The sequence below is a fragment of the Coloeus monedula genome (genome assembly GCF_965178545.1).
Source record: "Coloeus monedula genome assembly, chromosome: 2".
In the NCBI taxonomy this organism is placed as follows: domain Eukaryota; kingdom Metazoa; phylum Chordata; class Aves; order Passeriformes; family Corvidae; genus Coloeus; species Coloeus monedula.
This window is the reverse complement of record NC_138782.1, coordinates 40456214-40471378: the sequence shown is the minus strand read 5'-3', so window position 1 is coordinate 40471378 and position 15165 is coordinate 40456214. Positions and strand designations below refer to the sequence as shown.

Genomic DNA, 15165 nt, shown 5'->3' with positions numbered 1-15165 from the left:
CTCAATGTATGAGAAATTATAATGGCACAAAAGCAAAAAACCTACAAGAACGCTATTAGTATGACAAGAGTCTTTGGAATCCTTTACAGGCCAGAACACATGTTGCACTCCCCGATGTGCAGAGGAAACAAGAATAATAGTCTAAACTGTACAATTTAAAATTCACCAAGTTAGGTAAAAAAAGGGGGGAAAAAGTAATTTTTTTATAAGGTGGAAATGCAAAAGGACACGTTTATATCCTTAACATGTCATGTATTTTAAAATTAATGTGCTTCTTCACTCAATCCAGTGTTAACACTCATTGTGTTAACCTGTGGGGGATTTTTCTCCCTTCAATCCACATCCATTCCAAAATAAACTTGCAGAACTTCATTAACAATAGAGGTTTTTATTTCAATAATACTCTTTTACAGGGATATGCTATTGAATAACAGAATATAGGATTTACAAAAAATCTGTAGTGCTAATCTTGGTGTCAACTTTTGAAACTGAAATTCACAAAGCAGTGGCCAAACAAAATTTTGGTGTATAATGACCACATGAAAGAACACACACCTTAAACTGAAAATATTATCACTATTATTGGTTTGATGGGTTGCTTTTTGTTTAGGTAGTTTATACAATAAATTATTTTCTCAAAGCAGGTAGAGCAAGACAAACAATACCAAATTTAACCACCAAACAGAAATAACCCACATGCACATACACACATCCACCTCTCAGCACTAATGCTGAATTTGAGAACCATCTTGAAATGCTCAGGTACTAAACTGCCATTAAAAGAGAACAGCTCTCTCCAATAACACAGGATCATCAGGATTACAAAAACCAGTACTGAAAAGTGAAACATGGACAAAAAGGAGGAAGGCAGCAAGAAGGGACAGGAGAAAAGGCACACTGTAAGAGGGATATAATCTGTGCTAGTTTTCTTTTTATGTATATACTTCTAATTGAAAATAAGATTTTTTTTTTAATACAATTGACTTGCTAGTAATACAAAAATTTAATGCCACCTTGAAAAAGTTGAGTAACAAGACTAGCATGCCTGATACATTCACACAGTACTGCTATGTATTTCAAATGGTACCAAAAAGCAGGAGACACTTCTAGGTCTCAGTGCCTCAAATAAGATTCACTAGGTCAATCACTACCAAAAACAGACTGTGCTATGCTACTTGCACTGGAAGAAAATTCAAGGAATTGGGCTTGTTCAGCCTTGAAAGAGAATATGCAAGGGGAATTTAATCACAAATTTCCAATGCCTAGAGGGCAGTTGCAGAGAAAATGAGGGCACTCCTTTCAGAAGGATGCACAGTGACCCCACCTGAGGCAACACGCACAAGTTGCTTAAAGGAAATTCTAATACAAGGGGAAAAACCCAACCAACCAGCCAACCAACCAAAAAAAACACACCAAAAAAACCCATACACACAAAAAACAAACAAAAAACCAAACAACAACAAAAAGAAAACACAAGAACAGAACACATTACCAGGAATAAAATTAAATACGGGAACAGATTGGCTGGAAAAGTAGTGGAGGAGTCTCTCTCTAGCTGCAAGTATCCAGGATCTGACCTAACAAGGACCTGAATTACAGAAGGGGTAAGGTTGGAAGGGACCATAGATGGAGACTCCACACCCTCTCCGAGCAGTCTGTTCCAGTGCTCAGTCACCCACACAGTAAAGAAGTTCTTCCACATGTTCAGGTTGAACTTCCTGTGCATCATTTTCTGCCCATTGCCTCTTGTCCTATTGCGTGGCACCACTGAGCAGAGCCTGGTTCTATCCCCCGGCACCCTCCCTTCAGATACTTATAGAGACAGAATCATAGAATATGCTGAGTTGGAAGGGACCCAGGAGGATCACTGACTCAAACTCCTGGGCCTGTGCAGGACACCCAAAGAATCACACCATGGGCCCCGAGAGCACTGTCCAAACACTTCTTGGACTCTGTCAGGCTTGGTGCCGTGACCACCTCCCTGCAGAGCCTGTTCCAGTGCTAAACCCTTTGGGTGAAAAACCTTTTCCTAATATCTAATCTAAACATCCCCTGACTTAGCTTCGAGCCATTCCTTTGGGTCCTGTCACTAGTCACCACAGAGATCAGTCTGTCTCTCCTCTTCCCCTCCAGAGGAAGTTGTAACTGCAATGAGATCTCCCCTCAGTCTCCTCTTGTCCAGGCTGAACAGACCAAATGACCTCAGCCATTCCTCATATGGCTTCTCTTCAAGGCCCTTCACCATACTCATGGCCCTCCTTTGGATGCTCCCCAATAGCTGAATGCCATTTTTACATTGTGTCACCCAAAAACGCCCCCAGCACTCAAGGTGAGGCCGTCCCAGTGCAGAGCAGAGTGGGACAATCCCCTCCCTTGCCTGGCTGGCAATGCTGTGCCTGATGCATCCCTGCTCAGCCCTCCTGGCTGCCAGGGCACTGCTGGCTCATGTTCAACTTGCCTTCAACCAGGACCCCCAGGCCCCTTTCTTCAGCACTGCTTTCCAGCATCTCATTCCCCAGTCTATACACAAAACCTGGCCTGCCCTGTCCCAGGTGCAGAATCTGGCACTTGCCCTTGTTAAACTTCATATGCTTGGCAACTGCCCCTCTGTCTCTGCCACCTCTCTAGATGTGGGAGAGGGTGCCTTGAGGACTGCAAAGTTGAATGCCTCACTTGCACCAAAATCAAAACAAAAATAATTAACTCCTCTACTAATAAAGTCTCACCAAAGTACAACAATAAAGCACTGGCCCTGGCCCTCAATGCAGAGAAAGGCAAGGCACAGCAGCCTACCCAGAAGACCATCTTACAGAAGGAAGTGAAGCAGCAGCCACTTCCAGAAGCTGTGCTGCAGCACCAGCTCTCCTTCCTGAAAAATACTTGATAGAATTGAAAAATCTTATGTCTGCAGTTAAGATGGCCCAGTTGTATTGAGCTGCATGCAAGTTCTGCATCCTTGCCCAGCAGCCAGGAGAGCAGCATGACTGAAGATAGTTGGGTTGATCATATTCCAGATGGTCAGCTTCTGAGGGCTACAGAGTGTGATGCAGGACATTGATGAGGTCCCCCCTCAGCTGTCTCTTCTCAAGGCTGAACATGCCCAATTCCTTCAGCCTTTCCTCACAGGAGAGATGTTCCAGATCCCAATCATCTTTGCTGTCCTCCACTGGACCCACTCCAGGAGCTGCACATCTCTCTGATACTGAGGAGCTCAGAACTGGACACAGCAGTCCTGATGCACCTCACTAAGACTGAGTAGAGGGGAAGGATCACCTGCTTCAACCTGCTGACTATGCTCTAATATGATAATAAAACAATCTAATTTGGGGATCAATCTAATTGTAGGACTCAGCTTCCAGAAGGTTGGACCAGAGTATCTCTAATCCAGACTTGTCTGTAATACTCTGTGAACTTGCAGAATAACACAGATTCCTGGACTCCTGTTTTGAGCTTGCTCAAGATTTTATGAATTATAATTCTTCAGGAAACAAACAGATCTATTTGTGAAACATCTTCCACAGCTCCTTTGCCTGTTCAGAAATATTGCGTGGGACAGGAAGCATTTGCTGAGCTGAATTCATTTTTTCAATGTCATCAGCAAGGCAGTATCCACTGATGTTGGAACCTAGAATGAAGAGAATATTTCTCTGCCTGTTTTGAAAGGTTTTACCCCCCCTGGACAGTACTGGTTTTGACCTTTGTCCATGGGAAAATTTGCCTAACCTCTGGGAAGAATTTGAATCTACAATGGTGTGAATTAGGTGATAGAATACTATGTGAGATTATCACAAATATTCTCTGCATTCTAGGTTCCCACACACCACCAAAACAGTCTGGTACAAACACATTGTTTTCCAGGAAGAAAGTGTAATTTTCACTTAACTTGGAGTCCACAAGGAGCACACAAAATGTTAAGGGGGGGGGGGGGGGTGGGGGGGGGGGGGGAAACAACCTCCCCAGTCTCTGGAGCAGTTGTGCTTAACAACAGAGAATGCTATGCATCATTTTACTCTATGACTGTTAAGGTTGAAATTGTAGGCTTCAATCAATGGGGGGAGCAAGGGGGAGTACAGGAGGGGAAAAGGAAGAAAGGACAAATTTATTTGGGACCATAAAGTAACATAGCAATGGATTTTGGACCAGCAAATAACTGGAATGTGAGATCATAATCAGTCCAAGAGGTTATTTACATGTTTACCCTTGGAGACCATCTGATAAAACCCCGATCTGGCCATGCAGCGAGATCAGATTAATTTAGTAGAATTTAGCGTCCAGAAAATAAATCCTTATACAGTATTCTCAACCAATGACAGGACTGACAATCTTGGGTCACTGCTCACAGAAAATAATACAATATGCTGGGGAAAAACTTGTTTTTTTCATTTCGTTTTTCTTCTTAATTAACTTCCACTATGTGACTACTGCATGTTAGCAGATGCCTTACATTCGCAAGAGAAGAATTATCAAATCAAGGAAAAAAAGAGAAACATAGATCCTTAAAACTGCTTATACTGCCTAAGAAACCCAAATGGCAGAAGATGTGCTAGAGATTATATAGCTTATGATGCAAATGGAACCAATACGGTTTACTTTTGTTGGCTAACAATATTTTTAATCACCAGTTTTGATTTGGAAGCCAAATCAGAGGTATATATGATCAGTTATTTATTATGCAAAAAGAAGATCTCCATATGAAATACAAGACCATTTACAATAATTATTACACAATCATACATTGCAATTTCTTACATTAATCCTCTTTAAGCTGACAACCATATCATAATGAAATGACAAAGTATTTCAATCAGGAAATATGTACTAAAAAAGCAACTGAAGCAAACCTGTTTAATACTCAAAAGAGATGGTTCCCCAGCAGGTCTTTGTTCCAACCTCAGCTTGAGACATTCATGGATAACATTGAGCAGGACTCGGCAGAGGACCAAGAATGCAGGTTCAAAAGATGGCAAATCCATGGATTTCAACTCCTCCCATGATACAGCGCTGCATTTTTGCTCGCAACAAGGTGGGAAATTTAGTAACTGCACATAATCTGAACACAACATGGGATCTGGAAATTCTGAAAACTGTAACAAAAAATAGGTATCATGAAAAGGATCCTTGTAATTCTTTTGGATTTTGGATTTGTTTAAAGTAGCATGCACAGAAGTTTGTTTTTAAAAGGTAACAGTCTATTAGATGGCAAGTCAACCACAGAAGTTTCAAGTTGATATCACTGGGGATTGTTAAAGCTAACTTTTTTTTTAAGGATCATCAGTCTCAGGAAAAACATTATGGACCCTTGGAAATGAAAAAAACCATTTACTTAATGTTTCTGCTATGATGATATCTAGAGAAACAACTGTATACTAAGCTAGATCAGGTACATAACCTTGTTCCTTTTCAAATACATAATGCATATATTAACATAGAACTCCACATTGTAAATGAATGCAATATTCAAAAAAGTGTCACTAGCTAAACTAAGCTAAAGTTTTGAAAAAGTAACTTTTGAATTTTGGTGGATTTCAAATTTAAACTGTTTAAAAAAGAAAGATGACATATAGAGGTTAAGCTGGTTTGTTGTTTTGGGGATTTCAGGGTTTTTTTAAATAATAAACTTACTTTTTTTAAATTAAGATTACATTTAAAGAAAATTACTTTTCTAATTAGAGAAAATAATTGAGACTATATGAAATAAACATCCTAGAAATCTAAACTATACACCTTCTGATAACATTATAAGCAAGGCTGTGCATGGAAGCACTGAGGCTTGATTTAGAAAGAAAAGTTGGACGGCAGAACATGTGTAGTTCCAGGAGATAGCACCACACATTTAAATCTCATTTAAGGATGAGATTTGTTTCAGATTAACTTTGTTTTATTCTTATTCTCATTTCTCAGCTGCTAACTATGACATCTGAATATCCTTCATTCCTATACTAGACATGACTAGCATTTTCTATGTTTTTCTTCAGCCAAATTTAAACACCACTAAAAAGGGAAAAAGACATGACCAGTAATTAGATCAATTATAAAGTACTGCCTAGGAAGTTTAGAAAACCTTTTAATCTTATAATCTAGCAGAAAATTAAAACACATATTTAAAAACGTATCTTCTTAGATGGAATATTAATGTCTTCTTTTTACTCTCCTTAAAAGGAATATGCAGCAGCAGAATAGCACCAGAGCTAAAGATTTTTACACAAAAAGTTTTCATTAACCAACAGATCATAAAAAATACTACACTTCCACAGTACAACAAAAAAAATTAAGAAATACAATCCTCATGGTGATGCAAATATAGTTTGGGGGAATTCAGTTGTTATAAAACTATTAAAGAACTAGTCTATGAGCAAAAATAACACAGCCAAATTCAATGAATTTGTAATATCATTTTCTAACATCAAGGATAACAGCAAATGACATTAGGGCTTAGTACTAGACACCTAAACTTCTACTGTTCAATCTGACTAATCTTAATCTTCTGCAGATTGTTTCAAATACTTTTTATAAAAACCCCAAGAAAAACTCTAAACCATTTATTGAGATCATACAAAAAACCAGACCCAAAAGTGTGGCCAGTTGAATAAACAACAAACAAGGTACATGAGCTCAAATATGTTCTATTAAAATAATATCTGATTTTATAAATTTAAATTAGAAATATTATCCATCTTCATCAAGAATGAAATTGTACAACTTCTATACAAAATGGACTGCATAGTGTCTAGAGCCTTGTTAAAGTATCAGAGCCTATGGAGGAATCAAATGTATGTTTTTAAGACCAGCAATATGTATAAAGATTTACACATATTTAGGATGAAATGAATGTTAAAATGTATACAGTAGAAGAATCCAGAGGCACGTTTTAGATGTGTTTTAGACAGTGTTTAAGCAACAACAGAAACAAAAGTATGTCCAGAGACTTGAAAGTCTAAGTACACACACACACAGAGTCAAGTTACAGAAGCAACAGAAACAATAAAGATTAACAGATTACTAACAACTCTGTCTCTGAACTGCACTAAAAAAAAGACACTACATTCCAAGTATTGTCAGGTGCAAAGACCAAGCAATTGAAACCCATCTCTTCCATTCTAGTATAATATCATCTTTTGCTGCAGTAGGTACCACAACTCTGATGAAGAGTTGTTTGGGCTCTTTTCTGACAACATGCTTTAAATGCTGGTGCAGGAAAGAAGTTTACAATTTTATAAGATTCACCTTTACTCAAAGTAATTTCTTAAAGGAGAGTAATATTCCAAAGAAAAGGTAATAATTACTGAAAATGAACATTCAAAGTGTTCACAAGGGTATAGAAGAAGGGAGAAATGATTAACCTTACATCTTACACAAGTCATCCAACACTACATTACCAGAAGGTTTAACTGTGTGAAGCTGCAGCAAAAACTCTAGCTACTTCATGTTTCCTTAATTTGTTTTAAAAACCCTTATGCAGTCAAAACTTTGGAGGCATTTAGCAGTTTCAAAAATATATTCAAAGTCCATTTTCAATACCCCCAGACTATATAATTTACTTTGATTTTTTTTAAAATGTATTTCAACCGATATATTAAGCTGACCTTTCTAAGTGTACATGGTTTGGGCGTGCTTTTGGCTCCTGTAACAAGATACCTGCAAGTTTTGCTTAGGCACTTGACTTTAAGGAAATTTTCATGTATTTCTAATGCAAATTTTCTAAAACACAAGCTAAAACCAATTAGAGAATAAATAAAAATTCAAATAATAACTTCATTTCTACAGTAGTATCTACACTAATAACAGTATGAGTGACAATTTTCAAAATCAAATAGCTTTATATTTATAAATTTATTAATCCTGAAAAAAATAACCTCCACGGGAGATAAACAATTCTTACTCCTTTTGCAAACATGACCATCAACATTAAGAGATCAGCAACGTATCAAAGACCACATATGGTATCAGTATCAGAATGGGCATGTTGGCTAAGAGATGCCTTTGCCCAGAATTCACTGAGCCACTTTACCAGGGACAGCAAGTAATACTTGCCACTAATTTTTCCTAGCATAAAAATATCTACAAGTTAGATAACAGTTTATATTAAGAAACAATACTCTGCCTTGAAAGAATTAGTGACCGCATCTTACAATATGAAACTACTGTCCTTCACTTACTGCTTAATTCATAAATTGGTTTTATTAACACATTCTTCGTTAAAAATATAAAGTGACCCAAACAAAAATAATGATTTAACTAAAAGCCAGCCAAAGAATGTAACATGCTAACATGACTTGTTTTCACAGATGTCAAGGTTAAGAGAGTCCATTCATTTATCCCATCTCTCCTCGAGCATAATGTGCTTGTGCATAATCAGTACTTGATTTATGTAGACAAGAAACACCACACAACTATAGTGACATTTTTACAAAGAATGTCTTACAGAAAAACATCCAGTCATGAAGATGAGAAAAATTAACACCTCCATTGCTGATTTTTCTCACAATTCAACTGTTGTGCTTAATTTTCCACAGTGATTTTTCTGACTTGTTGATTTAGACATTAGAAAATATAACAAACAAAGATGTTATCATAAAAATGTAATTTCAATTACAAACAAGAACAGAGAACTAGCTTGGGCTTCACACAAATTCAGTGACACGACATATTCTTTTCCATGGAAGAACTGGGCTCCTAATCATAATATACACTGTCTTCCAAAAACCAACTAAGCTAAGCAACCAAAACATTCATAAAATCCCAATTCCTACATTTTCAGTTAGAAACAATACAGCAAGGAGGTACTCCTGTTATCCATTTACACCAGTAACCTACCTCCAGCTGGTGATCACTCCTTACCAACGCCATACGGGCCCTTTGCAATGAACCATGCATTAGCTTGTGCAGTCTTAAAATTAGTTTTCTCAACCCCATTTGCTTCAGTGCTTTATCAACAAACGGCCTGTAAATAGAGGTCAAACAGTGTTGGCTGCAGCTTCCCTCAGCACTGCACTCTGGAATAACCCAGGAACTAGAGTCATCCTCAGATTCAAGCCTATCAAGCCTCCTTGAAAAATGGTCCTGAAAGTCAAAATTTGGCTTATTAGTAAAATTGTTCTTGATGGCTTGCCTAAGCTCCTCAACATTCTCCTCAGAGATTTGTTCTTCACTATCACTCTCCTCTGTGCATGTTCCTGAGGATTCCTTTACTTCTGTTTCCCTATCAATATCTTCATCATCTGGATCATTTTCCTTAGACAGTCGAGGAGAAGGAATTTCAAACACTGGCCAGCCAATGTCAGAAAGATTTTTGATGCCCAATACAGTTCCCATAATCCTTAGTTTCTGGTTTAAGTCTTTTGTAATATTTAACCATAGACAGAGTGCCTGCACTCTGTCTTGGAAGTCCTTTGCAGCATACTTTTCATAGTCCTTTTGAAGAGCCTGCAGAGATGGATAAAGTGCTTCTATGTACTCCAGCAGCTCCATTATTCGCTTTACCTGCTCAAATGAGACCCGCTGGCGATGAAGGTGTTCATGGTAACTTGAGTAACCCAAAGCACTAGTTCCATGTGTTGATTTGCAAACTCCTTCTCCTGAAGTACCATTGAGACTGGCTCCATTTTTTACAGAGGAGAAGTTTCCATAGTCCACTTTGAAGGTGAGGATTTCATTGATGATATCAGGAATAGCTTGGCGGGCTGCATAGAGATAGAGGTCTTGGTCATTAATGCTCCGGCCAGCATGCCAAGCCTGCAGCTCCAGCCAGATCAGTTCATTGGATCGGTTCAACCAGACAGAGGAGGTGTTTTCCTGTCCTCTTTGTTCCCTGTCCTTTTTCTTCGAGACTGAGGTAAGTTTTAACAACAGCCGCAGGGTTTCAAAGAATTTTAACCGGTCTGCCGGGCAGTCAGTCCTAGAAGTCTGGCGTGTAGTTCTGGGTATTGGCATGGGCACAGAGACTGGAAGCTTAGCATGGCTACAGCCAAGGCTGAGGTAAGGCTTATTGAGATCAACATCTGGAATTGGTTTTTTTGGCAGAGATCCACCAACTGAGTCTAACATAAATGAGCACTGCACATTTTTCTTGTGATCTCGTTCTGTTGTCCTTAGGGCATCTCTGATCTTTTTCCCTTGCTTATAGCTGTGTTCCTCCACATTCTCAATGGTTTTCCCATTGTCTTTATGCAAAGACTGAGCTGGCATACTCATCTTTTCTGTAACCAAAGGAAGAAGAATGTGACTGTAGCAACAAGAAAAAGCATTTTTCAATTCAGTTACCAATCACTTTTCTTAGGTTGAGCATAAAAATGTTTAATATCAATAAAATAAAATTGGTATGGATAGAAGCAAAATGTAGTCTTATTATAAGTTACCACTACTATACCCTAAACCAAAGGATCTTTTCTTCTTCTCTCGCTTTACCTCTTTTGTAGAAAGAACCTCGGAGAATTCTCATCTTGAGTATACCATCTACTGAGAACTGAGTATGATCAAAAGGAAAAGAACAGTTTCCAAGTTCATCTTCCATACATTTGTCACACAACCTCCGAAACAGAAACTCAAAATGCAACAAAGCATTATTACAGTATCAAAGTCAAACAGAATTAAAGAGACTCCACTGCACATGCAATTTCATAAAAGCTGGAGCACATAAAGATTTTGAAATTTCGCTTGAACGCACCAATCCTGCCTCTTGGGGAGGTTGATCTTAGTTCTGTGAACCCCTCTGTAATCTTAATACACTGCCTTAGCACCTTGAGCCTGCCTCCCCACTGTCACAACACACACTTGTTTTCTTCCTTACTATGGACAACAGCTCTTTCCTGTCTAAAGGTGCAATCTCCTCCTCTCTTCCTGTTCTTTCCTCAGGAGCAGCAGACCTTGTCACTTTTCTGTAGAACTAAGAAAAGCACTTCCGTCTAGGCTTTGCAGATCAGAATAGGAGGAACTACTTGGCATGAAAAGAGTGGTCCTCTCTCTCTCAGAAGTGGTGGCAGGCTGACGGGAAGAACCTGTATGCAGACTACTAAAGAATAGTAGTTCCAGCTGATCAGCAGCTGGAACACAACAAGCTCCATGGTCACAGGGCCTCTGCTCACTCAAGAATAGAAAAGACTTTCAGAATGATGGTTGAATACTTAGTCTATTTTCACTGACTGCAGCTGGCATAGCTGCAAGGAGGCCATAGCCCAAAGTGCTAGGCCAGGCAAACAGCAGGAATGGGCACTCTGCACTGGCAGCCAAGCAGACTGAAAATGGAGGTTGACAGAGATGAAACACACACGTTCTCCACACAGACTTTAAGTAGTTTAGAAATGAATCAACTTCTAAAAGCACTTTGATGTTGAAGATTTTGGTGGCCTTGGAAAATAAACTAAAATCCCATTACATGTAAAGATCAGTTTCTTAACTTGCATTCTAGATAGAACCTCTAGATCCCTTCAGTTTGTATTTTTAACATGTTATTCTCCCTTATCATTATCTTCAGATTCCCCACATCCCCAAAACACATTGAAAGAAGGGCAAGTTAAAAATTACTCATTATTAGACATCCAAAAAGACATAATACTCGAATGTTCATCATCCTTAACAAAGCCCAGGAACAACAACCTACAAATTGTTTCAAAATCCTCTCATCAAATAGACACCAGTGATTCAAATACACCTGACAGTCCTGCAATAAATTAGTACAAACTAACTGTATGAGTTCCTATTACTACTTGTATTCCAGTATAGTAATACAGACTTCAATTAATTTGCAAAAAAAGTTCAGCTGTACTAACAAATTTTGAGTTATGATTACTTTTAATGCTACAAAGGGCAGGGGGTTTCACAACTAAGCCACTATCAGTCAGTGAGAGGGAGCATGTGGTAGAATCTGAGATCTTAAAGAGGTCATTAAAAGAAAATAGAACAAAATGCATGTGAAGAACATGATGGGGGTAGGAAAGCAGGGTGAACAGTGGCTCCCTTTCAAGTATGAAGCTGCAAAAATTTTATACTGAAAAGCAGACACAGGCACTCCTTTTACATAGTACACAGAGAAGCTAACACTTCAGTCAGTAAGCAAGCATTTATGGAGCTCAGGAGACAGATCTTACGAGCACCTCTGAAATGCATTTAGCTTAGAAAAATGTGAACCCCATGGGTCTTGAGCTACAGGAGAAACAATTCAGAAACTAAACAGATTATTGCATCCATTTATGTTTGGATACTAAATGCAAGTTATGAGAAACTTGGTGTGACAGCAATTAAACAACCAAGTATCAGAAGCACAAGTAAGCCAAGACCCTCATTTCCAAAATTCTTTTAGTTATCTAAAAAAAGATACCTTAAATCTTATTTGTAAACATCTGAAAAGTTATTTCAAATTTACTTTTCTGAGTGATTAGTTGCATCAAACCAACCCCTGAATGAATTCTCTTACTGAAGTATACCCATTCAAGCTCAATAAGAGCATATGCGTACACATTCAAGGTCAACAAACTACTCCACAAGGTTTTGGGGTGGCTTATTTTCTCTTCATAATACAAAATAACTGTTATGAGATGGTACACATAGGCAAATAGAAAGACCTTGCTCCAAAAACTCGAAATCTACAAGCAGGGATGAACAACAACTCCTTATTTCCCATAAAGGTATCAATCTTCCATATGTTCTCAGAAGAAAAGGCTAACAATGAAATATAATGCGTTATGTTTCTTTAGTATCACAATGTCCATGTTTAGAACTCTTTTTTAAAGCACAGAATGAAACAACAACAACAACAAAATCACCAAAAGCAAGAAAAGTTTACATAACCACTGTATACAGGGTTAAAATAAATAGAGTTAATGTTGCAACAGAAAAATTTTACTGGATTTTAAATGTGCCTTTTAGCAAAGTTTAAGAGGCTTAATAATTCCAATGCCTACAGTTAACTGGCAAGAGTAACAAGATTTCTCTGTAATTTCATATAAGGAAGAGGTATTTTGGTGAATGTTCTCTTCAGTGACGTTATTTGGAGGTTGTATGAAGTGAAAGGGAAACAGAAGCTTTGGAAAATGTTTGTATTGGCCCTTCCTTTATTATTAACTTGCATTACACAGCCCTACACAACCAAAGATTTGACTATATCCCTTATTCGCCCTAAACAATTTACCTTTTTCTTCCCTACATTTTACCTCAAAAATGTCATCCTTGCTATGTACTCTAACATTTCCTTGTTCCACGTGACGCAATTCTAAAAATTGCTTCCAGAACATTAACTGGCAATAGTCAAGCTGTCATAACTATGGCAAATAATCCTCTGACATCGATTGTTAGTTGTTTAAAAATATATTAAACAAACAACAAAAACCCACACAAGAACCTAGTTGTATTCTGTATGAAAACACTGAACATACAATCTTAAATGGCTTTTTCGCACCAATTCAATCTCAACCAAAAAAAAAAAAAATCACTTTAAGCTAAAAGATTTTATTATTAGATACCATTACATAGTACCTTTAGGAGAAGAATGCCTATCAAGTATCTTTTGGGTTTTCCCCCCCGTTACCTCTAGACTGAAGCATCAGAAGCAAGCAGGAAAAACTACACTCTAAGTGCTTCAGTGACACTGAAGATTAATCACTGAAAACTGTACTTTCCAATAAACAGCCTGTGAAGAGCTTCAGAACATGGAACTTGGGCAACAAAGCAACTATACCATTACTAGAGATCACAGAATCGCAGAAAAAAAAAGATTGAAAAATACTTCTGAAAGTAATTTTTTCCAACTTTCTGCTCAAAGCTGGGTTTATTTCAAAACTAGTTTAGCCTGCTCATGATCTTAACCAGTTTTGTTTTACAAATCTCCAAAGATGGAGATTCCACAATCCAACAATCGCTCTGGCAAACTGCTCATTGTTTAAGTATTCTCATAGCAAAATTTTTCTTCTAATATGCAGGAGTTTTCCCTCGTTGGAATTCACAATAGCTGCCTCCCGATCTTTCACTGTACCTCAGTACCTGGCTGCATCTTCTGTACAACCCCTCCACCAGGTAACAACAGGCTACTGCTACAACTATGATCATTTAAGGAAAAAACCAAGACACCACAGCTACCTTTCAAAGTGGAGCGGCCGGCAGGTCTGCCGACGTTATTTTTCTGATGCTTTGTTGACATACGTTTCATCTGGCGAGGTGTACTAGGGGGAGAAGTGCCATAGAAAGTGTCAGCACTTGCTTCATCTGATAATTCTTCAGGGTCAGATTCAGAGATCTTGGAAGTAGCATCTTCTGATTTGCACTCTTTCCTGCAGAGAACAAGATAAACCATTACATTCAAGATAAAGAATTTTTACTTGCAGTGTCTGTTTAGAAAGGTAATTCATCCATAAATCCCAAACACAGTCAACCTTCTATATTTTACAGCCAAATCCACATGTATTTACCCAAGGTTTTTTTCATATCCCTAAGGATAAGTTTCCAATCAAATAAATAACAGGCAACATATGAAAAGGATGGTATAGGCAGAGTGTCACTAGAAGAACACAACATTAACATACATGTATATGTAATACATCTCTTTCTGAAAAGACTTGTGGCAAGCCTAAACTAAGAGGCACATGAAATAAACAAAGGTTCAAGTATACAAACATAATGCAAAACGTTTAATTTAATCAGCAGCAAGGACAACAGCAGAGGTCTTCCCTTCCATTCTCCACCCCCTAAACCCTGCATACCACAAAGGCAACTTCTAAAATCACACTCCCACCCTTCACGAAACTTTTACCCAGCATAGGAGATCTGAAAGTATTTTTCACAGATTTTAACACTAACTATATTAATACCATTAATATCATATATAAATACTATCACTCCCCAATGGTGCCATACATGAAATTCTCTTGCTTTAACACGTATCAGGAAGAAGAACACACCCCATTTTCAAAGAAAGAAAAGAAATGGTTTGCCTGTATTCCCTCACTTATTTCGGAAGCAGGTGTGCAAACACTTGACTCTACAGAACTCTCAGTAACTCTTGACTCTAGTAAAAGACGCTGAGGCAAAGAAACAGTCCATCTAAACCAGTGCAAGATCGCATCAGTATCCGATAACTTCAATTTCACTCAAATCACAGATTATATTTTACTTGCTACTATTTTAGGGGCAGACAAGGAATGTTACTTATGCTCTGGTGAAATGAGTCTGAGTTACTGC

General features: G+C 38.1%; 1 protein-coding gene across 5 annotated transcripts in view; it reads right to left on the bottom strand.

Annotated features, from left to right (window-relative positions):
- Nucleotides 1–15165, bottom strand: part of MAP3K4 (mitogen-activated protein kinase kinase kinase 4) — a 67747-nt gene that overhangs the window by 38687 nt on the left and 13895 nt on the right. For 3 of the 5 annotated variants that reach the window (XM_082302955.1, XM_082302956.1, XM_082302958.1), the window contains exons 2-4: nt 14068–14258; nt 8815–10196; nt 4842–5084 (exon numbers count right to left, since the gene is read on the bottom strand). In XM_082302955.1, the coding sequence (XP_082159081.1) occupies nt 4842–5084; nt 8815–10196; nt 14068–14258 (1816 nt within the window). The remainder of the gene's footprint in view (nt 1–4841; nt 5085–8814; nt 10197–14067; nt 14259–15165) is intronic. The other 2 variants (XM_082302957.1, XM_082302959.1) reach the window with 2 other exon arrangements.